The sequence below is a fragment of the Lucilia sericata genome, unplaced genomic scaffold, assembly GCF_015586225.1.
Source record: "Lucilia sericata isolate MDLA Ls3-8-SP2 unplaced genomic scaffold, ASM1558622v1 Contig000003F_arrow, whole genome shotgun sequence".
In the NCBI taxonomy this organism is placed as follows: Eukaryota; Metazoa; Arthropoda; class Insecta; order Diptera; family Calliphoridae; genus Lucilia; species Lucilia sericata.
In genome coordinates this window covers 1,720,648-1,748,243 of record NW_023994044.1, presented here as the reverse complement: position 1 = coordinate 1,748,243, position 27,596 = coordinate 1,720,648, and the positions used below count along the sequence as shown (strand labels likewise).

Genomic DNA, 27,596 nt, shown 5'->3' with positions numbered 1-27,596 from the left:
TTTTCTTCTAATTAATAAAGTTAAAGTAGAACTTACATAACGTCACCATTTCCGTTTGTTTCATTTACAATATAGTGAAAACCTGGACCATTGTGCTCATGTTCAGGCATTTGTTCCCAATACAAGCGCAGCTCTGTGTCAGAGCTATCGATATAAAAACTACCTAACGGTGCTTCAGGGGCCCTATGTGGTCTCTCTGATTTCGTGCGAAATGATATAATATTTTCTTTGCTCCAAAAATCGTCGTTGTTGACGGCGTTTGATTTTACCCTCACCTTGATCCAGTACAGCCAAAATGCATACAAATTACTTATAATTATATTACAAGTGCCATTCTGACACTCTAAATCTCCCATCTGAGGTGTCTGCCAATTACTGTTATTATCGCGTATTTGAATATCATACGTTAGTCCCTTTTCGATATAATATGAAATCTTGAGTTTCTCCAAAGAAAGCGCAATACTATGGCTGGTAATATTTCGTTGAACTATGTCCACAGCAGATGGTATAACTGTAATCACAATTTATTCAAATTAAATTATGCATATAATTGTGTATATGTATTTAAATATTCAGTAGGAATAAAAGTCTTAGAAGCAGTTTTTAGGTGAACGATTAGCGATTAAATTAAAAATTAATCTTCGAAAATTGTTTATGAGTACTTGATTCGTAAAGTACTTGGGCAAAAATGTTAAAGCCTTAACAGCTAATGCATATTACACTTACAACTGTTGTTATTTTTTATAAAACATCCTGTTTTGATAGCAAATTGTGACTTTTTAATTGACGCACAGTGGTATAGGAAAAAAAAAGAGGGAAATAATTCGGTAACTTCTAAACGGTTAATCCGATTTTGATGAAATTTGGTATGCACAAAGAGGAGGTTTTGAATTTGGACCTTATAGGCCAACCAGGGGCCCGGCGGGGGGTCCTTAAATTAGGATACCTCGGCTATGTTAAATTTTTAAAACGATCCTATTTCTTCATTTGAGTTCCGATTTAAAAAAAATTTCATAAAATTTCCTCATCGAGCACTATAAAAAATGTCGTCGTAGCAGTAAATTATCTCTTATAGTTTAGGAGATATTCGCATTTGAAAATTAAAATTTTAAAATTTTTACCGTCCTTACTTTAGTTTTTTTGATAATAGCGGGTCCAAATATTCCCAAATATTTTTTTATTCGCTTAACAACAAGTTTATATATCAAGCAGTGAAAGAATTATGTAAAAATCATGACTGAGTCCAAAGTTATAGGCATTTTAATTTAAAAAATTAAAAAAAGGCGATTTTTGTAATTTTTTGGGAAAAAAGTATCTTTTTCTTTTTAAGTTATCTAAAAAGTTTCTAAGAAGATGTATATAGAATTTATACTTTTTGGAAAGCTGACTTTACATAAAATACAATAAATGAAACAAAACCTAAAAATTTTTGATACCGAGGGGACCAGGTCCATCCAAAAAACCCTATTTTTTATGGAAAATTCAATTTTGAGCAAAAATTCTCAAATCGCATAGTCGATATCAAATTATAGTGACCTGTTTTATATGACCCAATATGTTCTTAATCATTTTGTAACGGGTTTCGACAACCCCGCCCCTGGTATGGATACAATAGGCAAAAAACCAAAAAATCCCATTTTTGGGATTTTTTAAAACTTTTTTGGGAATTCCGGGATTTCTAATAAGAAAATTCGAAATTTTTATTTAATTTTGGATTTTGAGTAAAAAAATCTACCTAACTGTAAAATTTCATCAAAAAATATTCATAAAGAAAATTTTTATTGCAATTTGAAAAATTTGTATCTTCGCAAAAACTGAATAAAAAACATTTTTTAATTTTTTTTTAAAAGAAGTATTCAGAAAATTACCTTTCCATTGATATATAACATGCCTACCTAATGTTTTTTAAGTGACAAATTAATTAGGGAAAACTCAACATCTTTTAGAAAATTTACCTAGCACTATTATTTTCATCCATAAGGTTAACTCTTAAATTTGTTACATATATGGATGAAAATAATAGTGCTAGGTAAATTTTCTAAAAGATGTTGAGTTTTCCCTAATTAATTTGTCACTTAAAAATACTTCTTTTAAAAAAAATTAAAAAATGTTTTTTATTCAGTTTTTGCGAAGATACAAATTTTTCAAATTGCAATACAAATTTTATTTATGAATATTTTTTGATGAAATTTTACAGTTAGGTAGATTTTTTTACTCAAAATCCAAAATTAAATAAAAACAACTCCTCTTTGTGCATACCAAATTTCATCAAAATCGGATTAAACGTTTAGAAGTTACAGAATTATTTCCCTCTTTTTTTTCCCTATACCACTGTGTGACGTTTAATCTTTCACTTAAAAACCCGCTGTTAGTGGTGAGAATATTTTATATTTTAACAAGTTAGAATGCTATATTTAGCTATGCCGGATCTTAAATATCCTTCAGTTCAAAATTAAAACTAGTTGAATAAATTATCAAAATAATAGTGGATTGATTTAAATTTTATATTTCCTTAATATTCAATAATTTTAATAATTCTTAAAGTATGCTATGGAAGATAACACGGTCACACAACATACTGAAATATTACATTTAACATAATATGAATATGATTTATTTATTGTATGGGAGCTATACGAAATTGTGGTCCGATTTTTCTAATTTTTAACATATGTACATTAGAAGTGTAACCAAAAGTAGTACCCACCCAGTCTAAAACCACTCACAAATAAATTTACATTAATTTTTAATAGTATATAATCTACATGTTTGGGTACTAGATTTGGATGAGAGATAAACAGCAGCTCCTATTCTTCTTTTTTCTCCTTGTAAATGTCATTGGTCAAATAATGACATTTGTTTATATCAAAAATGTTCGATTTTGTATTAAAAAATGTTACATTTTGTTTAGAGTAGATATTGAAAACTTTTAAAGCATTTGCCGCGGAAACTTTTTTGACGCTCGCGAAAAAGTGAATTGTATACTTTTTTCGCGATCTTTTTTATACTCTATATGGAATAGAATGGGGCTGATTTGAAATTTTCTAAAATTGTGTAAAAGTTATAACACTAATGTACATAGTGCATCCTTGAATGAAAAAACAAAAATATCGAATTAAAATGTTTCTGAATGCAATTCACTTCTTAAGACATCAAATTATTCTCAAGCTATTAATAGTTAGAAAAAAATATAATATTACCAATTTTGTGATTATTTATTGTAAATGTTTGTATATTTTCACCAACATCATTTGTTCCTTTTAAAGTGAATACATATTTCTCTCTCATTGGTAAATAATCGGTTACGTTGCATTTTAATTTGTGATTTTTTTCATCTTCACAGTTACACCTGTGGATAGAGCTCTGAAAGAATAAAAAATGTATTATTGCACAAAAATTTATTACTTTTTTAATACATATTTAAGCAAAATAATATCGAAAATAATAAGTCCCTGGAAAATTTTTAAAATTTGTTCTAGGCTAGGTTAGGTTGATAGGAGGATCTATACTGTGCCTGTTGTGCGCTCCTTTTCATGGAAAAAATTGTTCACTCATTATTTTTGATAATTTTATTATTTTTTCAATGTTCAGAATCTCAGTTTCCTGGACGTAATTCCTAAGAATTTTCCAATCAGTGTTAGTCAGGATTGTTATTTCCGGAATAATAACACTACCAAGATACTTTGATCTAACTTCGACGAATGCCTGACAGTGGTAAATAAATTGCTCCAGAGTTTCACTGTCCTCTCCACATGCTCTACATTCTTCTGAATCCACGCGTCCTATTTTGTATAGATGTGCTCGTAATCCTGTGTGTCCACTCAGAATACCTACCATCATACAAGCTTCAGACTTGCTCATTGTGAAGAGATTTCTCGTTTTGCTCTCATCAGGGTCACCCCACAGGATCTTTGTGGTACTATCCACCGTTTCATTATTCCAAGAGGTCAGGTTAACTACCTCGAGCTCCCTTCCTTTTAAAGTTATTAAATTCGCCCTTTCGTTGCCGACTACTCCCGAGTGGCCTGGTACCCATATGATGTAAACCTTACCTCTGGGAGAGTATTCAGTTAAAGTTTTCTTACAATTCAATACGGCCTTAGATTTAACTCTATCGCCATATTTATTCTAATCTAATTTATACATTCCGCTATTGCTCGGACTTCTGCCTGGAAGCTTGTGTTATGATTAGGTAAATGGTGGTATATCTCTGTTTCTGGGTCTTCAATATAGAACCACAGGCCCACTTTGTCCTCCAAATTTAGAGCCATCCGTGTAACAACGGTATTTACTCTAATGTTCCGCTTGACCTCGACATTATATCTGGGATCAGCGTTTCAACGTTTCCGACATATTCTGTGTCTGGTATGCGTCCAGTATTTATTGATGACGTGTCCTATAACCACTTTTGGCCAGTTCGCCTAAAGTAAAGAGCCGGTCGGCTGTAAGCGCCACCTTATATTGGCCGCCTAATTACACTTTTATACATTTTTCATAGTAGACTAATACCCCATTTCATGCCTATAGCTCTCCTACATAACGTCCAGCACCGATGTGCCTTGTTGATCCTATCCTCTATATTGTGTCGCCATTTTAATTTCCGGTCAAGGATTACACCTAAGTACTTAACTTTGTCTGTCACCGGTATCTTCTTGCAAGGTTCAGTATACGTAGAAATTTGTGTCTTTCTTTCCGTCTTCGCCGGGTTAACATTGATGCCTCTCGGTTGAACCCAGCTTAAGGCCGTATTCAGAGCCTCCTCGGCTCTTCTTCAAAACATTTGTTCTAAGAAAAATTTGTTCTAGAATGAGTGCAAAAGGAACCACTGCAGATTCTTTAACAACAACCTTAGAACTAGTAATGTTACCACTTCCTCTGGAACCCATTCCTCGGATCATTCTTGTGATTCTAAAATACTTTTAAAGAGTTTTCAATGAACTAGTTTTTTGACAATAGTTATACATTGCTACTACACTAGTTCAATGAAATGCATACTAGTTCGGAAACAACATCAGATGAAAAAAAAAATTTAAAAATTTTTGGTACAATAAAAATAATTCTACAACAGTTTCTCAAAATTGGTCCTAATCATAATAACTTTGAATATAAAAACAAATTTTAAATAATGCTAAATGCTAAGCTTCTCTAGAAATAGTTCCAAAGTTGACAAATTTAAACAAAAATCATTGATTAAAAAACTAGTTCCAGAATCACTACAAGAGAATAAGTATTAACTTAACAGTTCCAAAAGTGGCAATTTCGAACAAAAATATTTTTTCTGGTATTTTAAATCACAACTTAAACTTAATAAAATAATAAGAATAAATAAATAAAATTTATATAAAAAACTTACATCTAGTCTGTATTCCAAATCAAAACTGGTAAATATCATATTTTTTGGTCTCGTAAAACTGCATTCCATATATTCGTAATCATATGATATACAAGAGAAATCTGTAACATTTTGGGGTTTTGTACCTGCAAATGAAAATAATTATATGTATATTTATATACATAATGATTTTTAATAATTTGTTTTAAGAAGATTTTTATTAAAAGATCTGATTCCTCAGTATTTTTGTTTAATTTACGAATTATTTATGCAAAACGGAACCAATAAATTACACAAGCTGACAAAATTTTTAAAAACTGGAAACCCTGAAACCAAGACATACTTTTCACACTAAAGTCACACTTTCACATTAAAGGATTGAGTCACGCTGAATCCGAATCTGTTATCTCGTAGAAGAAAGAAGATATGTCAGGTGTTATTTCAAATGGAATACAATATTTTATAAATAAAGTTGTATTGTCTCAACAAGGGCCAAAACTAGCCTTTTTTTCAAACTTAAGAACTTAAGAGATTCGGATTCAGCGCAGCTCAATCTCTTCGAAAATTATACTTTGTCCTTTGGGCCTGTGTTATTTATTATATTCATTGGGATAATAAGTGAAAAATGTAGATCTTGCTTCGAAAGCTAAGACCAAACAAGTAAGAGTTCTATATTCGGCTGTGCCGAATCTTATATACCCTTCACCATGATGTCTTAAAAAACAGTCAGCACGAATTTTATTAGAAAAAAATAACAAAAAATACTAATTGCAAAACATTAAGGTACCAAAAAGTCCCCTTTTATGGGTTCTCATTTAATCTGGGCTCAACATGCATAATTTAATATTTCTATGTTCAATATTATAGAAATTTCAAAAAGTACCTTTTGAAGAACGAAAAAGTGCCCTTTTATGGGTTCACACTTAATCCAGACTCTACATACTTAATTTCATGTTTCTAGGTTCAATATTATGGAAAATTCAAAAAGTACATTTTATAGAAAAAAAAGTAACAAAAAGTCCCCTTTTATGTGTGCTGGCCTAATCCGGGCTCTACATACTTAATTTCATGTTTCTAGGTTCAATATTATAGAAAATTCAAAAAGTACCTTTTGTAGAACGAAAAAGTACCAAAAAGGCCCCTGTTATAGGTTCTAATCAGGGCCCTACATGCTAAATTTCATGTTTCTAGGTTCAATATTATAGAAATTTCAAAAAGTATATTTTTTTGGAGAACGAAAAAGTACCGAAAAGTCCCCTTTAATGAGCCTAATCCAGGCTCTACATACTTAATTTCATGTTTCTAGCCAATAACAACGTAACGTAACATGATGTTCATTCTTTGTTTTGTGTTTATAAACAAAAAAAATTACAATAACAAAACAATTTACCGTTTGATACTGTGTTTTGTTTTTCTTTGATTATTGTTTCTGTATAAGCATGCACGAAAAACGTAAATTTTTAATGAAATTTTCAGAATTGGTCTCGAATTTTTACTCATATCTTCGTTATTTATGGGACGATAGGGCTGATTTTAAATAGCGTTCTATTCGATCGTATTTCCGATAGAATTATTGAAAATTCGGATCTCGCAGATATCCGCGGTCTTCTGAAAACTGATTTTAACATACACACAGACAAACGGACAGGGCAAAATCGACTCCGCTATCTGTAAGGATCCAGAATATATATACTTTATAGGGTCGAAAATAATATATTGTAGAAATTACAAACGGAATGACAAACTTATATATACCCTTCTCACGAAGGTGAGGGGTATAAAATATAATTTTTACTTTAAAAATTTCAACAAATATCAACATACCCACGAATAGTTCTGACTCTCCGATTGCATGTTCTCCAACCTTACATTGATACCGACTGTTTTGTTCAACAGCATTTTGTATCATTAGTACGGCCGTATATGAATCAATTATCTGAAAAATATAGATAAATAAATTAAATAAATCATTAAATTGTTTAAATAATTATAAAATATTAATAAAAACTAAGAATATTATATACATAAATATACATACAATCTAATAAGTCGAGATATTTAAACAAATTATTTAATTTACCCAATATTATCTATACATTTTTGGGTTATCGACTATTCGACAATTTCCAAAACCCGGATTATCTTTAATAATAACAAGTAATAAGTAGGATATAAAAATACCTACATTGTCAAATGTTCATATGCTTAATGCGGAATTAAACTTTTATATACAAATTATTTATTATATTGTATATTTGATGGTGAAAATTGGAATACTTGGTTGTTACCTTTTCCTAGGAATTGAATATCTTAATTTTCACACGAGATTAAAACACAACTTTTGCATAAATTTTGAAAAATGTAGTGTATGGAGCCAAACAATAAAAATCGGACAAATCTTATTGGATGAGGTTGTGTTGAATATAAATTCCAACATATTAAAAAAGACAATATTATATGCAAACATACACTTCATAGATTAACAAACAGTTCTATTTAAATAACATTGTTTTAAGATTCAAAAACAGATTCAAAGTATCGCCACAGTCACATTGCCGCAAATCATTCAAAAGTTCTGACAAATGGCATTGTTGTGAAAACCCGTATTGAAATAAAATACATAATACATTTACAACATTAATGATATGTCAGTTTGGCCTGTAAAACAAGCCAACTTTGTACGAATATTAACATCAACCAAATGTCAGATAGTTCACAAGAATTCTTCTATAATTTAATGGACTTACACAGTAGCATATTTACAATTGTACAAATAAACATACATACATAAATATGTATGCAAGTAGCATTTACCTATAACGAAGTAAAAAGACGCCAAATTACAAGTTTAGAGGCCATTTTTATTTCAAAATAATACAGTATTTACTTACATACATATGTTCATATGTATTAACCAGTGTAAGAAGGATGGCTTAAATAAATAAAAATGTACATTAGAGGTGCCCGTAAAGATTAATTTGCCTTCGGTGAGTATAATTTTATTCGTTAGTATCTTAAAGTAACTAGTGTTTAGTTCAAGTAGACTCAGATTTTATAATTAAGGGCCTCTATTTAAATAAATCACTCTACTTTCTAGAAACACTTATCCTTCTAACATGGTATCTATTTGCCAGCGATATACATATCTGTTAAATATCTTATTTACAATTTTTGGATATTTATAAAGATCATATTAAGAGTATATATATCTATAATCATAAGTTAAAACATAATGCATTCCAGTTCAAAAATTGCTCAGATATGACCAAGAAATAACGACAACTCGATTTTTGAGTTATTTCAGGTTATATTAAGTAAAAGGTTTACCATAAGTTAATACATTATTAAGGGCGCCTCTAATACATATGTAAATATGTATGTATAAGTACATAAAATACATTTTACATAAATATATTTTAACGCAAAATAAATGAATACAACAATGACAGACAGCAGCAAACAGAACCAGGGAAACTCAGAAAAAAACGTATTTCTTAAGTTTATTGCAACTGTTACGATTTAAATCAATCACGAATTAAGAATACAAATACGAATTACAAAAAAATGCTAATTCGTGTAATATACAAATTTTGCGCGTATACAGTGAAAGGCAAAACTTTTGTAAAGCTTTTAACTCAATGTTAACAGTATCCAATAATTATCTAGTTTTTAAAACAATTTTTAATTTTCAATATATTTCATATATACATAGATATCTTAAAAAGCTTATATTCTGAAAATACTTTCGATGAACAATGTTTCTATAGGAATTAATTGCCGGTTCCGACTGACACTTAACATGCATATTTGGTAAAAAAAAAAAAAAATAATTGAACTTATTTGTAGCAAACTTAAAACAAAGGGTTTACTTTTTGTTGCTACTATATGTAAGCTTTTTAATCCCGGTAGGAATTAAAATTGTAAAGAGTAACATCAAAAAAAAAAGATTTATTCAAGCAAATTATTTTATTCTAAAGATTTAATCCATGGCATAAATGTTTGTTCTTGACGAAGTAGAATTCGGTCGTAAAATTTTCGAACTACACTGTCCGTCTGCAACAAATAACAAAATTGGCCTCAAATTTTTCTGAATTATCAGCATAAACTATTGAACTCACGTGGACTCAAAAGGTGTCATATCGATTTCTCAAAATGAAGTTATCGTAAATTGTCGCTGTATTGCACTACATTTCGCCCGGATCAATGTCATACATATTTTCAATCAAAAATGCGGTAACGATTTCCATTAACCCTTTGGCGTACAAAACTAAACAGCTGGACTTTTTATAAATATGAGATCACTATATTTTTTATGTTTAAATCAGTTAAAATCAAAATAATATTTCACTATGGTTTCAATAAAATTTCCGAATATTGCATGGCTTGACTTTGACCTTCACAGTTTATGGTTAACATTATTAAATTTTACTTAAACTTTAGATGTACATATCTGAAATTTTATATTCCGAAATGGTTTTATATAAAAAACATAGTACTAAGGAATTACAAAAAACTATTTTCTCCGAAATCTCGAATGATTTCGGAGAATATAGTTCCGAAATGGCGATTTGAAAATGCGCCATTTAAGAAAATTATGTTTTCTGGTTAAAAATTTGGTTTTAAAAATATTAAAGAACTCGAAAATCAAAGCGAATTTTTAGTTTTTCTTTGTATTTAGAACGGTAATTCCATATAGATTTCGATAAGTAATAAAATTTTGACAGTACTAAAGGAATGTACTTTTTAATTTCTAAATATCGGATAAAGAATTTACATCTATAATAACAAGAATTACAATTAAATTTCTAAATTTTATTAAAAATTTAGATATGTATGACACAACCTATTAGTTTTTATTAAAAAAAGTTTTGAACAACACTATATGAATAGGTAGAATCACATGGGAAATTTGATAATATGTAAATATATCTACATGCACTTACATATTTCTTTAAAAAACTACCAGAGTCCACGTTAAGTACATATGTACATATATACTGTGAAGAGCTCAAACAAATACATTGGAGTTTCAGCTACAATTGCCAACTGTCATTAGAAGATATAAATAACACACATTAAATGTTAGCAATAGGGTTTCTGTGAAAGGAATTCAAAGGAGGAATTTAAAACCTTTAACAATATACATTCATACACACATACATACATACATACATATGTATGTAAAAATTACAGTATTTTGATATTCCTGTAAATTAGAGAAAAAAGTGGGAAATTTCAAACAAATCTGTTTATTATAACAAGTCTTTGAATTAGAATTTTCGAAATTCACAATAAATTAGCAACATTTTCATTTAAAAAAAGTATAAAAACCTATTTTACTTAGTTCTCAATAATGCGAACTCTCACAGAATATTCGCAGTGTGAATTTACATATGTATAGCTTTTTTTCAAAATTTCAATTATTTTCGATACGAGAAGTAATTTGAAAAATAATAAGAAACAAATTTTAAAAAATGTATTGTATTTACATACAAAACTATTAAAGAAAAAAAACTTTTGCCATTGTCATTGGAAAGTTAAGAGAGCGAATAATTGTCTGCAATAAATTTCGAATTGTTGACATTTGTAACAAATAAATAAAAGAAATGCTAATAGCACAACTGTTGCAACAAACCCAAATTAATGTAACGTGGGAATGTTTTAATTCGTTTTCTTTTAACTTTAGTAATATGTACTCGTAAATAATGTTGATATACTTAATAAATAATAATAATAAAAGAAATAAATTCTAAGTAATTTTTATTATCTAAAGATATATGTATTAAAATATTTAATTCAAATTAACAGAGAAAAATTATTAGAGATATTCTTGTTTAAATATCGTAATTAAATATTTAACTAAGATTTTTTTGATTTTTTTGATTTTTCTTAACTTAGATTTTTATTGTTATTACACTAAAATTATCTATAAAAAAAATATTTACCTTGATTTTATCGGATGGTTGTTTAATTGGCCATTTTGTTTTTTCTTCTAGGAACCATATATCCGAACTAAGGGGCTTTGAAAGTCGACACGTTATATTCGCACTACCACCAATTAAAATTGATAACGATTCTGGTTTCATTTCTAGATCAAGAAAATATATAAAATAAACATTATTGTAAATTTTCATGCCTTTTTCTATGCTCAATATTACAGAAATTCCAGAACCAAAAAGTACCAGAGAATTCCTTTTTATAAAGATTCAAATTTTAAAATATTTAGCTCCAAAATGCTTGAAACGAAATCGGTTATGTGTATCATATATTAAATATTTTATTTTTATTTTTTATTGAACTAAAGACATGAAATTAAGCATGTAGAGCCCGGTTTATGTGAGAACCTTAAAAGCGTGCTTTTTGGTACTTTTTCGTTATTTAAAAAGTAACTTTTTGAACATTCTATAATATTGAACCTAGAAACAGGAAATTAGGTGAGTTAGAACCTATAAAAAGGGACTTTTTGGTACTTTTTCCTACTTCAAAAAGTACCTTTAGAATTGTTTATAATATTGAACCTAGAAACATAAAATTAAATCTGCAGGAATGAATTTTTGATACTATTTAGCTCTATGACTGGTACTTTTTGGCCTTTTTGGCACACGTAGCACGCTGATTGAAAATCTATAAAATTAAACTTTCTGGTACTTTTTCGTTTTGTGAATATTAAAACTAGTAATAAACTGATTCTAAAGGACCCAATTGTGTCCAAGTGTACTAGTATAAGTCTAGAACTAATAGTACTAATACTAATAGTAATTTTTCAAACTAGTTAATTTGAGCATTAGGATGGTATAGGAAAGTTTACTTTTGGGAACTAGTACTGGTGATTTTGGTACTAGTAGATTACTACTAGTTCCATTTCCTGCAGGGTATCTACAAAAATATTTATATATTAAGGTGAAAAGTTCGGTTCATCCATTTTTATATACGCCATTGTCAATTGTCATAACAAATTATAAATATTGCAAATTAAATTTATATTACAATTTTTATTCAACTTACCGCCTGGAGATTTTGTAGACGCCGCTGCTGTCATTACTCCTGTGTAACCTGAACATGTCGTCAATGTCCACGGCTGAATAGCAATAAGAAATGTTACGATGAAATGAAAACAACTGAAACTGAGAATAGGAAATTATGAGTAAAACATAATAATTATTTACATATATGTATGTATGTACGTATGAACAAATGTCAACATGATGTATGTAATTAATATATACATAAAAACATAATATGTTAACCATAAGTATATATATAACCGAGTCACTATATTTTACGTGCCCTGAGCTGAAGTCAAAAAATATACATAAATTGCAATCGCATATGAAAAACTGTCTCTGTTATCTTTTTTTCAATGGGAAAAATAACCACTTTTTAAAGTATAGTAATAACAAAATTTTTACTACCCTCTCAATTACTAAAACGAACAATTGTCTACTGGCTAGATTACCCGGAACGTATGTATATATTGAGCAATTGTATCATAAAGATTCTTTGTAAATAATTTAGAAGCTTCATTATTAAATAATTGTCCAATAGAACTAACACTTTGTAAGAATGGATTGATGGATTTATATACTGAATGAAAAATTTGCCAATTTGATATTAAATTTGTTAGCGTTAAACACTTGGTCACATTAATGCCCGAATTCAGAAAGAAGAGAAGAAAACAATTTTTAAAATTTTATACGAAAACTACTCAGTTTTTATTAATGTTTTTCATATAAAATTTTAAATATTGTTGTCTTTTATTTTTTCTGATTTCGGGCATAATTAAAATAAACATCTACATAATTTATCAGATAATTACAATTCCAATGTTCAGAGGATTATAATTCTACCAGCTTTCTTTGACCATACAACTTGAAATTACACAGAGGAAAAAAAATATACACGCCTGGTACCATATTGACACAAAATTTTTCAATAACATGCATTGTCAAGTATATACATACATACAACAACAGCATGTAATGTAGACCACGCAACTTTGCCAAAATTGCAACAATTCGTTGTCGCAATCTAAACTTTATGCACATCCGTTGTCTAAATATTAACAAACGTGGTAAGCTGACTATTTACAACGCATTTTGAGCTTACCACGTTTATTAACTTTTAGACAACGGATGTGCATGTTGTTGTTGTATATATGTATATACTTGACAATGGATGTTATTGAAAAATTTGGTGTTAATTTGGTACCAGGCGTGTTTATTTATTTTTCCCTCTGTGTACATATGTATATCTCTGTGTGTATATATGTATATGAGACTGACATTACTTGATCCAACATTTTTGGAAATCTTCATAAAACAAAACTAGATGTTTTTTGAGAGACCTCTAATATATGTATGTACATTAGATCGACTCACAAAAAATGAAGCTTGATTTACCCTTCTCAAAATATTCGCTGTTATGTCATATAATGTTACCCAAAATATTTTGCGTTTAGTGTTGCCCGTTTGTGAGCTGGACAGTTCTCAAGAAAATATCCTATGGGGGGCATGTAAAAACGTATCCCCCATAGGATATTTACATATCGCCACCTGAAATGCAAAATAGCGTAACAACACTTTTACAAATTTTACAGGAAAGACAAAAACATGTATTGTATCCTAACATCGATAAACACATTTGAACTTTCTTACTTGTGGAAATTCCTAATTTGTTGTTACGCTCTTTTGAATTCAATTTCAATTAAATCGGTATTTTTGAAAACAGGGTTCTAAAAATTTGCAACAACCCAGCATCAAAAATCTTTCTTTTGTTTTATGATGGTTCCCAAAATATTTTAAGTCTAACGACGGCCGTTCGTGACTTAGACCGGTTACAAAAAAGGCCATTGTTAATTATTTTTTTTTTTCGATGTACAGTTTTTTCTTAAACAAAATATACAATATGTAGTATAATTTAGAAGGTGTTTGGAAGCCGTGTCTAACGGTGTTCAAATGGTACACCAATTTGAATAAATTTTTTCAAAAAAAATCTTAAAAATACAGAGTGAGTCGGTCTACATACATATGAATGTACATTTATTTAAATTACTTATTTACTTAAATATAAAATGTTTTTGAATTATAAAACGTTTATTTAATCAATAACAATTTGAATGTTTGGAAAAGTATTTAAGTTTAAAAACAAATTTAATCATTCACAATTAATATAACATCCCGTATAAATCATTCCATTAGGGAATTAATTCAACTACATCGAAAGCTTTAGAAATTAATCTCAGGGAATGCGTTTGATGAACTTTTAATTCTTTAACAGATGTATTTATAAATAATTGACACTTACAAAAAAAGTGCTAATGAATTTAAACATATAATTTGACGGAATTTGGAATCTTAATTCATATAGTCTCTGAGAATATCGAAAAAAAAAAAATACATCGAAGTTAGTATATAGCAAAGAATATAAAGAAATTGGGGCTTGTCAGTTGGTACGTAAAGGAGTTGTCATTCGGTACCTAACTCTAAGTATGTATTGGTAGAATTTTTGTTTTAGTATTGGAGCTCCAACCACTTTCACCACACTTTCCAAACATACATACTTGCATAAAATCGTACATAAAAATTTTAGGAAAAATAAATAACATTTAAATTTCTACATTCGCAGATTTTTTAATTTATTTTGCCCACATCTAATCCGTATACATTTAATAAATATATTTTTCGGACTTAAAATCTCTTTTTTTGCAAAAAAATAAGTTTATTTTAAATAATTATTTCATTTTCAATACCAAAATATACAACTTTGTTTTGTCAATTTTAATTTCAACACACAAAAATTAATTGTCAAAAAAATTAAAAAAATATTTTTTTAGTTTGTGAAAAATAAAAATATTTCGGATTGTTAAATGCGATAAAATTGTGTAAAAAATTAAAAAATAGTTATGTGTTTGTGAAAAAACGTCGTTCAAGTCCTATTATCCCGGCATTTTCGCGAAAAAGTTTTGAAGTATTGTGAGAGAATTGAGTTCTCACAAGTGTGTTGAATTTACACAGAACTCGTCTGTGAAGAGAAGGAAATGTTATTGTTATAAAACAATGTCATAGTCCAACTTCTTATTATTCTTTGGTATATAGCAAAGAATATAAAGAAATTGGGGCTTGTCAGTTGGTACGTAAAGGAGTTGTCATTCGGTACCTAACTCTAAGTATGTATTGGTAGAATTTTTGTTTTAGTATTGGAGCTCCAACCACTTTCACCACACTTTCCAAACATACATACTTGCATAAAATCGTACATAAAAATTTTAGGAAAAATAAATAACATTTAAATTTCTACATTCGCAGATTTTTTAATTTATTTTGCCCACATCTAATCCGTATACATTTAATAAATATATTTTTCGGACTTAAAATCTCTTTTTTTGCAAAAAAATAAGTTTATTTTAAATAATTATTTCATTTTCAATACCAAAATATACAACTTTGTTTTGTCAATTTTAATTTCAACACACAAAAATTAATTGTCAAAAAAATTAAAAAAATATTTTTTTAGTTTGTGAAAAATAAAAATATTTCGGATTGTTAAATGCGATAAAATTGTGTAAAAAATTAAAAAATAGTTATGTGTTTGTGAAAAAACGTCGTTCAAGTCCTATTATCCCGGCATTTTCGCGAAAAAGTTTTGAAGTATTGTGAGAGAATTGAGTTCTCACAAGTGTGTTGAATTTACACAGAACTCGTCTGTGAAGAGAAGGAAATGTTATTGTTATAAAACAATGTCATAGTCCAACTTCTTATTATTCTTTGGTATATAGCTTCATGATTTGATGTGAGCTTCATTTTTATCTAGTCACAAAGTCCTTGTAAATATTTTTTATAACTTTTTTTCATGTATATATGTATGTACATGTATGTACATATGTATACTAGGGTTATAACCAAAATTGGGCCCTATCACTAAGTTATAGCGAAAACATTTTACTCGAGTTTTTACGACAAATCACTTTTTCTCTGTGTAAATGGTACTTGTCAAACAGTGGCGCTTAAAATAATCCCTTAATTTCTAAGCAAAAAAGTTCACGTATTCGTGATGGAAGTGACAAATTAAGTGATAAGAAATTGTAAAATAATATTTGTACAATAACAAAATAATAAAAAATACTTCTTCAAATTTTGTAAATTACGTTTTTAATATATAAAACGCGCGTTAAATTATTGAACTTATTTTTTAATTTTCTAAGAAAATAATATAAATATTTATTTGATTTGAAAAAAAAAAAAAAAAACGTTTTAGGTAATTTAATGAAAAATAAATGGGACGAATGAAAAATTTATTTTACGCAGCAAATTTAGCTAAATTATTTTAATGCATCTGCATTCGAGGAAAATAAAATACACGGAATTAAATATATAAAAATTTTATATGGTTACGGGCCTTAAGCTTTCTTGATAAATCATAACTTTGAATTCGGTGATGTACAAATTAATGAACATTTAAAGTAGAATTAAATATTAATTATTGAATATGTCAAATTATTTTCCCAATTTATATATATGTTTTTTTTGTTTTTCTGATTAATTATGACTATTTGTAACTAAAACCTTCAAAGCTGATGAGTACGGAAACATAGATCTTGTATATGTTAAGCTATATATAACGTTTGTTAGATCTTACAATTCTGTCAGATCTGACAATGTACTGACAATCAAAAATTGTTTGCAATAGGTAAATTGTCAGTTCAGACGAATGTAAGAAAAAATTGCCAACAAAAATTGTTAAGCTGAAGCACCACAGTACGCGTTTTCTAGTCAAAGCATTACGTTTTTTAAGCGTCATTTCTTTTTTTTTTGTAAAAAACTTCGTGTTTTTTTAAGTTTTTATTTACATATATTTTCTCAATTAAAATCGTTTTAGTTTAATGAAATTGATAAATACACATTAAAAATAGAATTAGTTGTCAAAATCAGCTGACATGTTTCTGCGCAGCTTATGGCGCTTACAAAAGTAGAAAGTACATAGCAGCACACAACTACATTGATTCTACTTTTTTGACAGACGCTTAAAATACGAAGGAGCGTAGAACGCGTGGTGTGCAACTCCAGCTTTAGTTCAGATTGTTGTATGGCAAAAGTTACCAGATCCAGGGTTAGACATTGCCAGAACTGTTTCACTTTTACTACAATTTTATTTGTTTATTTTAATGTAAAGTGTGGACAATAGAAACAACTTATCTTTCAAATGTTTAACAATATTATTGTTTTACAATAGTTTACAAAAATTGTATTTAAGTTCACACGGTTATAGACATTTTCCGAACATTTTTTTGCTAGATCTGTAAGATCTTGTATACATAGCTTTAGGTATATTGATAGAATTTCAAATTGAATTTAAAAAAATCTAATAAAAAGCGATTTTTATTAGGAGCTGCGCATTTTGTTTTTGACACTTTATGAAAACGAGTGAAATTGGTTTCGTAAATCCTTTCACAATTTGAAACGATATTTTATCATTGAATCATTATTAAATATAACCTACACCACTATAGTGGGGGAGGAAGGGTATTATAAGTTTGTGCTAATATGTGTAACGCATAAAAATATTGGTCTTATACCCACCAATGGGCTTAGAACAATTTTCTTAGTCGATTAAGCCATGTCCGTTCATGAAAACCTCGTATATAAAGTACAGGAACTTTTGGTACAAGGACGAATCCTATTTATGTTGGTTTAAATTTCACCTAACTTCCATACAACGGGACCTCCCTAATATGGCTTTGGAACTCATAATTATGTTAAATATTTATGTAACTTAACTAAAATTGATAAAGCTTTTACAAGTCCATAAATGACTTGTAAATATTAGTCTCCCTTCGAAAATCGGCAAAAATCAGTTTTATATTAACATAAATCCAAAAATATAACAAAGAACTTGTTCCTGTGAGCTATTCTAATGCACATAATTCTTATGGAAAACTAAAATTCCAGTTTAAATATACACTGGGCTTTATTCACAAACAAAATATTTAGCGCTAAATAATCGTTATCAAAACAAATGGAGAGTGAAAAGCAAACGTTTTTCTGAGTAAAAACAGCGAATGGGACATGAAATTAAACATCTCTAATAAATAATATCAGTTTTCAACAATAACAAGAAATTATCAATTCTTTAAATTGTTCTACAACAGCGTACATTCATACATACACCGTTTATTAGACCGGCCCCTAAAAAGTATGAATGTATATAATTTAGCTTTTTATTAATTTAAAGAGATGCAAAAAGTTAGGCCCATCCGATAATGGGAACTCTAACGAAATACATAAATCTATTTGTACGGTCAGATCTAATAAACATATATACATATGTACATAATATGTATTTATGCATGTTCCTACTTACGTATGAATGTAGGACATAGTACATACTTACATATGGAAACTTATGAGTACGTACATGGATGATATTCATTTGAAATATTTATTTCCATTTAAATACACAATATTTAAGACGGAGAAAAAATGTTTTGTTTTAAAATCAACAAAGAAATAGGTAATAATATACCCGACGTACACATACATACATATAAATACATAGAAGTTTTGATTTAATGGTTGATTGGTTAGTTATTCAATTCCAAAATAAGAAAGAAACCTTTACTAACAATCAGATTTTAACGCGAAATGACATAAAGTCACACAAAATGTGCAGAACCTTTTTTAAATCAGTGCACAATTGTCCACTAACTGCGGAATCTATATAGAAAATGTTTATTCATAGACGAGTATATCTGGAATGAAACTAAGTGTGATCGAATATAATTTTTCTTGCCATTTGGTCAAAATTTAATTGAATTCATTTTTTTAATAAACTGTATCGAATATCATGTTTTCTTGTATTTTACAATGTATATTTTGTTAAATTATATTAAATATACTTAAATAAAACAATTCATGATTTAATGAAACAAACTTGGACACCACTCTAATATATAAATAGGTAAGTATTAGAGTAGATATGTAACTCTTTGTTTTAATATTAAAATACAATGCATTTGAAAGAAATTAAATTTAACTTTATTTAAATCCTTCTTTTACTACCATTCAGAGTTTGATCAAAATAAAACATTCATAAAATTATAACAATTCCCAGATATCTTAATTTTTCTCAGTAATCTGACTCTTGCAAACAAAGAATAAGAAAAAACCCAAAAAGAAATACATACTACCATCAAAAACAAAAGTCTACCCAGCAGTTCAACAAAGAGTCAATGCATCCGAAAATGGCAGTCAGTTCCACTTACGTCTGGTTGGCTCTCATTAAAGTATTAAAAAAAACGCTGTTATGGAATAATTCCAAAAATGCATTTTCTAAAAACTTAAATAAACTTCTTTATAAAGAAAAATATAGCGTGTGCGGGATATGCCAAATTTCTATAAATTACAAATTTGTATAACGAAAGAAAATCTATTTTGGCAATGTTAAACGAATATTACTACTTCGGATGTTTCCCGAAATAAATGTGTATACTGAAATAAAAAAATGTGAACATTTTCCCCAACATCTAAAATCCCAATATCCGAAAAGTGAGATATGTAAGTCTCAAATAATAATTTACATATTTGAAAACGAGAGTGAAGACAGTTCTTACTTACTATAGTGTTCCTTTATTTAAGCGAGAGCGAGGATAGTCGTTAATTTACTGTCCCCAAGTAATCTAGAAAGTAGACACATCAAAATGATCTTAAGCGAAAATGTTCATTGCCATGTATTGACTCTTTTGTACATACTTGCTTTCTGGCTGTGTAATCTATGGAGTGAGTTACGATTGACTTTCTCGTATGACAAGCACATTAATAAATTAAATAGCAAGTACGGTACTGTCTACCCGAACTGCTGGGTACTTACTGTCATCCACACAACTTATTCACACAAAAAAGATTACGACTTTTTTGGAACAGACAAGAAGACGTAGAATTATACGTTGTACTACAAGTTAATAACCAATCATCCTAAATAAATGAACACATGCTCTAAACGAGCATTTTCTTGGGTTCAAATAAATGTGCTATATTTTGGTCGTAATTTTCGATCGATTTTACAAAAAATTTCTAATCACAAACAAAAAAATAGGTTTTACTTTTTAATTTAAAATAAAATATTTTAGAACATATGTACCTTCTACATAAAACAAATTTAAAGAGAATATTTTAATGTAAAAAACATCTACTATTTCCCGAAAATTTTGCCCCTAAGGCGTGTTCCGAATTTCAACAATTTGTTTTATTAAAACAAATTAGAACAAATGTTCTAAACTCCCAAATCTTGGATCGTAAAACAGGAAGCAGTTTTGGAAACCCTCATGTGTTCCTTATTTATTGCTAATGTATTTTCCCAGACTCGAAATAAATGTGGACCCTATCGACAAAAATAATAAAAACTCAATTTTTTTGTATTTTCGTTTTAGTTTTTGCGGAATTTAAAGATTAAAAATTTTGTTAAATTTTGTTATTTATTGACAGTTTTTTATACAAAAATTATTTTAACCGGTTATAGTCTAACCGAAGGTTGAGATTATGGTCTACAAAAACAAATTTAAATAGGGATTTTATTACATATTAAAGGTCTTATTCATAAACAAAATTTTATTTTATAAACTACTAGCTTTACCCAGTGCACAGTGGTATAGGAAAAAAAAAAGAGGGAAATAATTCGGTAACTTCTAAACGGTTAATCCGATTTTAATGAAATTTGGTATGCACAAAGAGGAGGTGTTGTCGAGTTTAGGTTTTGAATTTGGACCTTATAGGCCAACCAGGGGCCCGGCGGGGGGTCCTCAAATTAGGACACCTCGGCTATGTTAAATTTTTAAAACGATCCTATTTCTTCATTTGAGTTCCGATTTAAAAAAAATTTCGTATATAGAATCTCCTCATCGAGCACTATAAAAAATGTCGTCGTAGCAGTAAATTATCTCTTATAGTTTAGGAGATATTCGCATTTGAATATTAAAATTTTTACCGTCCTTACTTTAGTTTTTTTGATAATAGCAGGTCCAAATATTTCCGATTTTCGCCATTTTTTTTATTTGCTTAACAACAAGTTTATATACCAAGCAGTGAAAGAATTATGTAAAAATCATGACTGAGTCCAAAGTTATAGGCATTTAAATTTAAAAAATTAAAAAAAGGCGATTTTTTGTCATTTTTTTGGGAAAAAAGTATCTTTTTCTTTTTAAGTTATCTAAAAAGTTTCTAAGAAGATGTATATAGAATTTATACTTTTTGGAAAGCTGACTTTACATAAAATACGATAAATGAAACAAAACCTAAAAATTTTTGATACCGAGGGGACCAGGTCCATCCAAAAAAACCCTATTTTTTATGGAAAATTAAATTTTGAGCAAAAATTCTCAAATCGCATAGTCGATATCAAATTATAGTGACCTGTTTTATATGACCCAATAAGTTCTTAATCATTTTGTAACGGGTTTCGATAACCCCGCCCCTGGTATGGATATAATAGGCAAAAAACCAAAAAATCCCATTTTTGGGATTTTTTAAAACTTTTTTGGGAATTCCGGGATTTCTAATAAGAAAATTCGAAATTTTGATTTAATTTTGGATTTTAAGTAAAAAATCTACCTAACTGTAAAATTTCATAAATAAAATTTTTATTGCAATTTGAAAAATTTGTATCTTCGCAAAAACTGAATAAAAAACATTTTTTAATTTTTTTTTAAAAAAAGTATTCCGCGAATTTTTTAATTTTCAAAAATTATATACAGTTTTGAAAAATAGACAAAATTACCTTTCCATTGATATATAACATGCCTACCTAATGTTTTTTAAGTGACAAATTAATTAGGGAAAACTCAACATCTTTTAGAAAATTTGCCTAGCACTATTATTTTCATCCATAAGGTTAACTCTTAAATTTGTTACATATATGGATGAAAATAATAGTGCTAGGTAAATTTTCTAAAAGATGTTGAGTTTTCCTTAATTAATTTGTCACTTAAAAAACATTAGGTAGGCATGTTATATATCAATGGAAAGGTAATTTTGTCTATTTTTCAAAACTGTATATAATTTTTGAAAATTAAAAAATTCGCGGAATACTTTTTTTAAAAAAAATTAAAAAATGTTTTTTATTCAGTTTTTGCGAAGATACAAATTTTTCAAATTGCAATAAAAATTTTATTTATGAATATTTTTTGATGAAATTTTACAGTTAGGTAGATTTTTTTACTTAAAATCCAAAATTAAATCAAAATTTCGAATTTTCTTATTAGAAATCCCGGAATTCCCAAAAAAGTTTTAAAAAATCCCAAAAATGGGATTTTTTGGTTTTTTGCCTATTATATCCATACCAGGGGCGGGGTTATCGAAACCCGTTACAAAATGATTAAGAACTTATTGGGTCATATAAAACAGGTCACTATAATTTGATATCGACTATGCGATTTGAGAATTTTTGCTCAAAATTTAATTTTCCATAAAAAATAGGGTTTTTTTGGATGGACCTGGTCCCCTCGGTATCAAAAATTTTTAGGTTTTGTTTCATTTATCGTATTTTATGTAAAGTCAGCTTTCCAAAAAGTATAAATTCTATATACATCTTCTTAGAAACTTTTTAGATAACTTAAAAAGAAAAAGATACTTTTTTCCCAAAAAAATGACAAAAAATCGCCTTTTTTTAATTTTTTAAATTTAAATGCCTATAACTTTGGACTCAGTCATGATTTTTACATAATTCTTTCACTGCTTGGTATATAAACTTGTTGTTAAGCAAATAAAAAAAATGGCGAAAATCGGAAATATTTGGACCTGCTATTATCAAAAAAACTAAAGTAAGGACGGTAAAAATTTTAAAATTTTAATATTCAAATGCGAATATCTCCTAAACTATAAGAGATAATTTACTGCTACGACGACATTTTTTATAGTGCTCGATGAGGAGATTCTATATACGAAATTTTTTTTAAATCGGAACTCAAATGAAGAAATAGGATCGTTTTAAAAATTTAACATAGCCGAGGTGTCCTAATTTGATGACCCCCCGCCGGGCCCCTGGTTGGCCTATAAGGTCCAAATTCAAAACCTAAACTCGACAACACCTCCTCTTTGTGCACACCAAATTTCATTAAAATCGGATTAACCGTTTAGAAGTTACCGAATTATTTCCCTCTTTTTTTTTTTCCTATACCACTGTGCAGTGTGCTTTGCTACCCTAAAAGCAGTATAAATAAAAAACCCACTTAACGATTTTGAAGATTCTAACTGCAATAGTTCTCTAGATTTACAATATGTTACATATTAGAGATGCCAAGCAAATTACTGAAAGTTCGCCAATTTCTATCTATCTATGAAAAATTTGAATAATATAATAGTTTCCAAGATATACGAAATTTTGTATTTAATTCATTTATGTAGTGCCAAGCCCCCAATTGAAAGCTCGCCCGTTAGTTTTTTCATCCAAAATGTTCAGACGAATATTTAAGTTCTTAGTGCAAAAGTTGAAGAATTTAGTTCTATTAATTTCCCAGATAAACGAATTTTTGCATTTCGTGCCGCTCCCCTCATGGGTAGTCCGCCAATTTATTTTCCAAAATGTTAACATGGATGTTAAAGTTATTTGTGCAAAATTTTAAGATTCTAACTGTAATTGTTTCTAAGATAAACGAATTTTTGTTTTTAATTTATATGGGAGGTGCCACGCCCCCTAATGCTAGTCCGCCTACTTTTTGTCCTAAATAATCATATTGACACTAAAGTGGCTCCGACAAAATTTGAGGACTCTAACTGTTATATTATCTCAAATATACTTGAAATTTCAAAATAAAAAGTAGCCTATTACCTATTCCAGACATAAAGGAATTCGCTGTGAAAATTTCAAGAAAATCGGTTCAGCAGTTTTGTAGTCTATAACGTTCAAACATACAAACATACAAACAAACACACATTCATTTTTATATAGATTTACAAATCAAATTTTGTATGGAAATTTAGTTTTATAAACCTTTTATAAAATAAAATGTTGTTTGTGAATAAAGGGATAAAAAATATGAGTTTGGGATAAAAAATATGAGTTTGATTTGATAATTCCTATTACTTTCTCTCTAGCATCAAATGAAGAATATTGCAATTGTTTGTAGAGTCGAAGCCTATTGTGGTACATACCTACATACATATGTATTTAGTTTCATTGGACAAACTGATGATGACATAGGCTGTGTGGTTAAAGTTCTTGTTATTGGCTCCTGGTGATTTGTGCTGAAGTAGTGGTAGAGATCGCTGGCTGCAGCGATGTTGTTTTTGGTTGGCATTTATTGTTAAAAATGTTAAATTATGATTTCTCAGAACTGGCACAAATAAAATTAAACAAAACACAATGTGCAGAAGAAAAATAAAACAGACAAACAGAAAACTCGTTCATTTAAATTGCAAAAGTATAAAAAGTCAAAACAATACGTTCGCTCTAAAGATTGGCCAATAAATGGAAGAAGAACGACTTATTCATGCACGCACTCACTGCTATGAATATACATAGTATGTACGTACAAAAAAATACCCTAATATACATACATATGTGTATATTAGGGTATTTTTTTTTTTTTTTTTGAAATATCTAGGAGAGCGAGTCAGATTTAAATCCGTGAAAAAAATACAAAAATACGTACAAAAAAATACCCTAATATACATACATATGTGTATATTAGGGTATTTTTTTTTTTTTTTTTTGAAATATCTAGGAGAGCGAGTCAGATTTAAATCCGTGAATTAACATTTTAATAAAATTAGAAAATTGTTACCTGTGTCTGTGCTCACCATTTTGGAAATAAAACATATCTTTCTGAATAATTAAAGAAATTAAATTTGAAATCTTCCGACCCTTAGCAGACCTCGGACAATACGAAAAAATATATTTTTTTGAATCTTTAAATTTTTAGATTAAAATATAACAGGAATTGGTTAACAAGTTATACCTTTTGTAATTCAAATCCATTTATTCAACTATAGTGTCAATATTAGGAGAACATTAAAATCCTTCTGATTCTAAAGAAAGTAAACCTGAAGTGGAGAAAAACATAAAAAACTTGTTTACAAAAGAAAACATTTCCAAGGATAACAAAGCAAAAGTTGAGCAGGCTTAATTTTAACCGACTTTAAAAGGTAAATATACCAACAGTTTGACAGGCAAAACCAACAACAAATATATGCACATATTTTAGACAAGACAGACCAAGTTTAATCATGATCATCATTATTATGATCCACAGCACAAAATGTATCAAACAAGGCAAAACAAAAAAATTACCAACCAATTTTCAAATTCGAACAAATTAAATGAACAAAATACTGCTAACAAATAAATCTAAAAAAAAAACCTGAATAAAATACGTTTATATACAGCAGAGCTGTAAATGAATCATTGATTTTTCAATTAATTCGCGAATCATTTATGCACTGAATTAAACAATTATAAATTAATTCTTATCATACAAAAAAACTTATTAAATGAAATTTGAGTCAATTCAAACGAATAGGGTAAAAAGGAATTGCAATTTGATTCTAATGTAAATGAATTTGTAGAATGAATTGGAATTCGTTTCTAATTCAAGTGAATTGCCATCCATTTCCAAATCATTTGAATTAAATTGATTTCGAATTAATTCAAATGAATTAGAAAAAAGCATTAATTTGAATTGAAAACGAACAAATTCATTTAAATTGGAAATAAAAGTAATTTCTGCCTAATTCGTTTGAATTGATTCAAATTTCATTCAATTCTTGTTTGTTGTGAAAAGAATTAATTCAAAATTTAGCTAGTTTGTAACGAATTTAAATAAAAAATGATTCATTTACAGCTCTGATATATAGTAAGTGTATGTTCCTGCATATGATCGTACATATGTATGTTAGAAAATGAACCACAACAGTCCCAGACATCATCTTTATCAGCAGATATCCAGTAACCAGTCAGCCACTACAAACAATACATAACATCAAAACAAATATGTAAGTATCTTTCTTTGAAATGTAGAGCTTTTTATTAAGTGTTGTTTGGAATTTTATTGTCATACCCGATGCCACAACTTTACTGCGAATCCGAAAACTATTTTTAGTTTCTGCAAACAGTTTGTAACACAAGCAACATTTTTCTATTAAAATAAATATTTAATTTGTATTTTCATTTAGCTAAATATATCATGTACTTGGCAAACATATAAAAGTGTTAACTTAAGATTTACACACTTCTTTTGAGAAACGACACTATTCAAAGAATAAAACACTGACAAAAAGTTGGATTTGAAAACTTTCCATAGTTTGCATTTTAGAATTTATTGTTCTCAAAAACGTACTTTTTGTGAAAATTGTATTTGAAGTTATTTTTGCAAAAATTTATCAGCAAAGTTTTAGTCCACTTAACAAGTGTAAGCGACTGGAAATTATTGTATTGAAAGCACTTTACCAAAGAAATCTAAACTTGTCCCCAATAACGTATTTTAAAGAGATAAAAAACACCTTAGGTCGCAAGGGTTTCTATACCATATACATATTTTGCAAATCGTATTAGCAATCCAAAAGTTAAACGTCCATTATCTATTTCGACCTAATATAGAGACTCGAAGAAATACAATAAAATTTATATTGAAATTTTCATAAGCTCCTACCTTTGTAAGGCAACGAAGAATGTATGTAAGCCTTGAAGGCTCTACCGATAGTACGAATTTCATTGCAAAAATTCTCCCTCGACAAAAATAATGTTACCAAAACATGATATACATTTGGGTCATCTTTCTGCAGATATTGTAATAACTTTCTTATCTGAAATCGTCCACAAAATTTGGAATTATAAATTCGAAAAATACATCCTAATACTTTATATACAAGATTCTGGTATAGAGTCGAACGAGATCGGGGTTTCGTATAAGCGATCTAAAAACGAGTTTTCTTCATGAGACTCTCATGAGAATAGTTTTAAAATTGGGGTTTCTAATCTCACTTTATTTCTACACTTTGGATAGTTTCAAAATGAATTCAAATATTTTTTTGAATTGAAAATATAACCAAATTTAAAAACATTTCCCAAGTTAAGATTACCTGTCAGCAAGTGTAGGGATAGTTTAAGTGTTGCATCAAATGTTAAATTTTTCGTTTTATTCAACTCTTCTATGAAAGCAGTAAAATAAAAAGATTCAAGTACGTACATACATATGTATATGTACGTACATTAGGGCGGCCCAGTTATAAATCAAAGAAAATTAAGTTAAGTCTAAAGGCTTAGGAAGTCCGCGAAAAAGATG

The 27,596-nt window shown here is 28.6% G+C and overlaps 2 protein-coding genes across 4 annotated transcripts in view; one reads left to right on the top strand and one right to left on the bottom strand.

The window, feature by feature from the left end:
• LOC119599839 (cytokine receptor-like) overlaps window positions 1-27,596 on the bottom strand; it is a 60,468-nt gene that overhangs the window by 10,370 nt on the left and 22,502 nt on the right. For all 3 annotated transcript variants that reach the window (XR_005231099.1, XM_037949749.1, XM_037949757.1), the window contains exons 3-8: window positions 12,338-12,456; window positions 11,278-11,420; window positions 7,157-7,268; window positions 5,354-5,478; window positions 3,201-3,363; window positions 37-511 (exon numbers count right to left, since the gene is read on the bottom strand). Coding sequence is in view for 2 of the 3 variants with exons in the window: in XM_037949749.1 (XP_037805677.1) it covers window positions 37-511; window positions 3,201-3,363; window positions 5,354-5,478; window positions 7,157-7,268; window positions 11,278-11,420; window positions 12,338-12,456 (1,137 nt within the window). In the remaining variant the exon portion in view is untranslated. The remainder of the gene's footprint in view (window positions 1-36; window positions 512-3,200; window positions 3,364-5,353; window positions 5,479-7,156; window positions 7,269-11,277; window positions 11,421-12,337; window positions 12,457-27,596) is intronic.
• Window positions 1-27,596, top strand: part of LOC119599871 — a 65,133-nt gene that overhangs the window by 15,722 nt on the left and 21,815 nt on the right. The gene's annotated exons all lie outside the window — the stretch shown is intronic.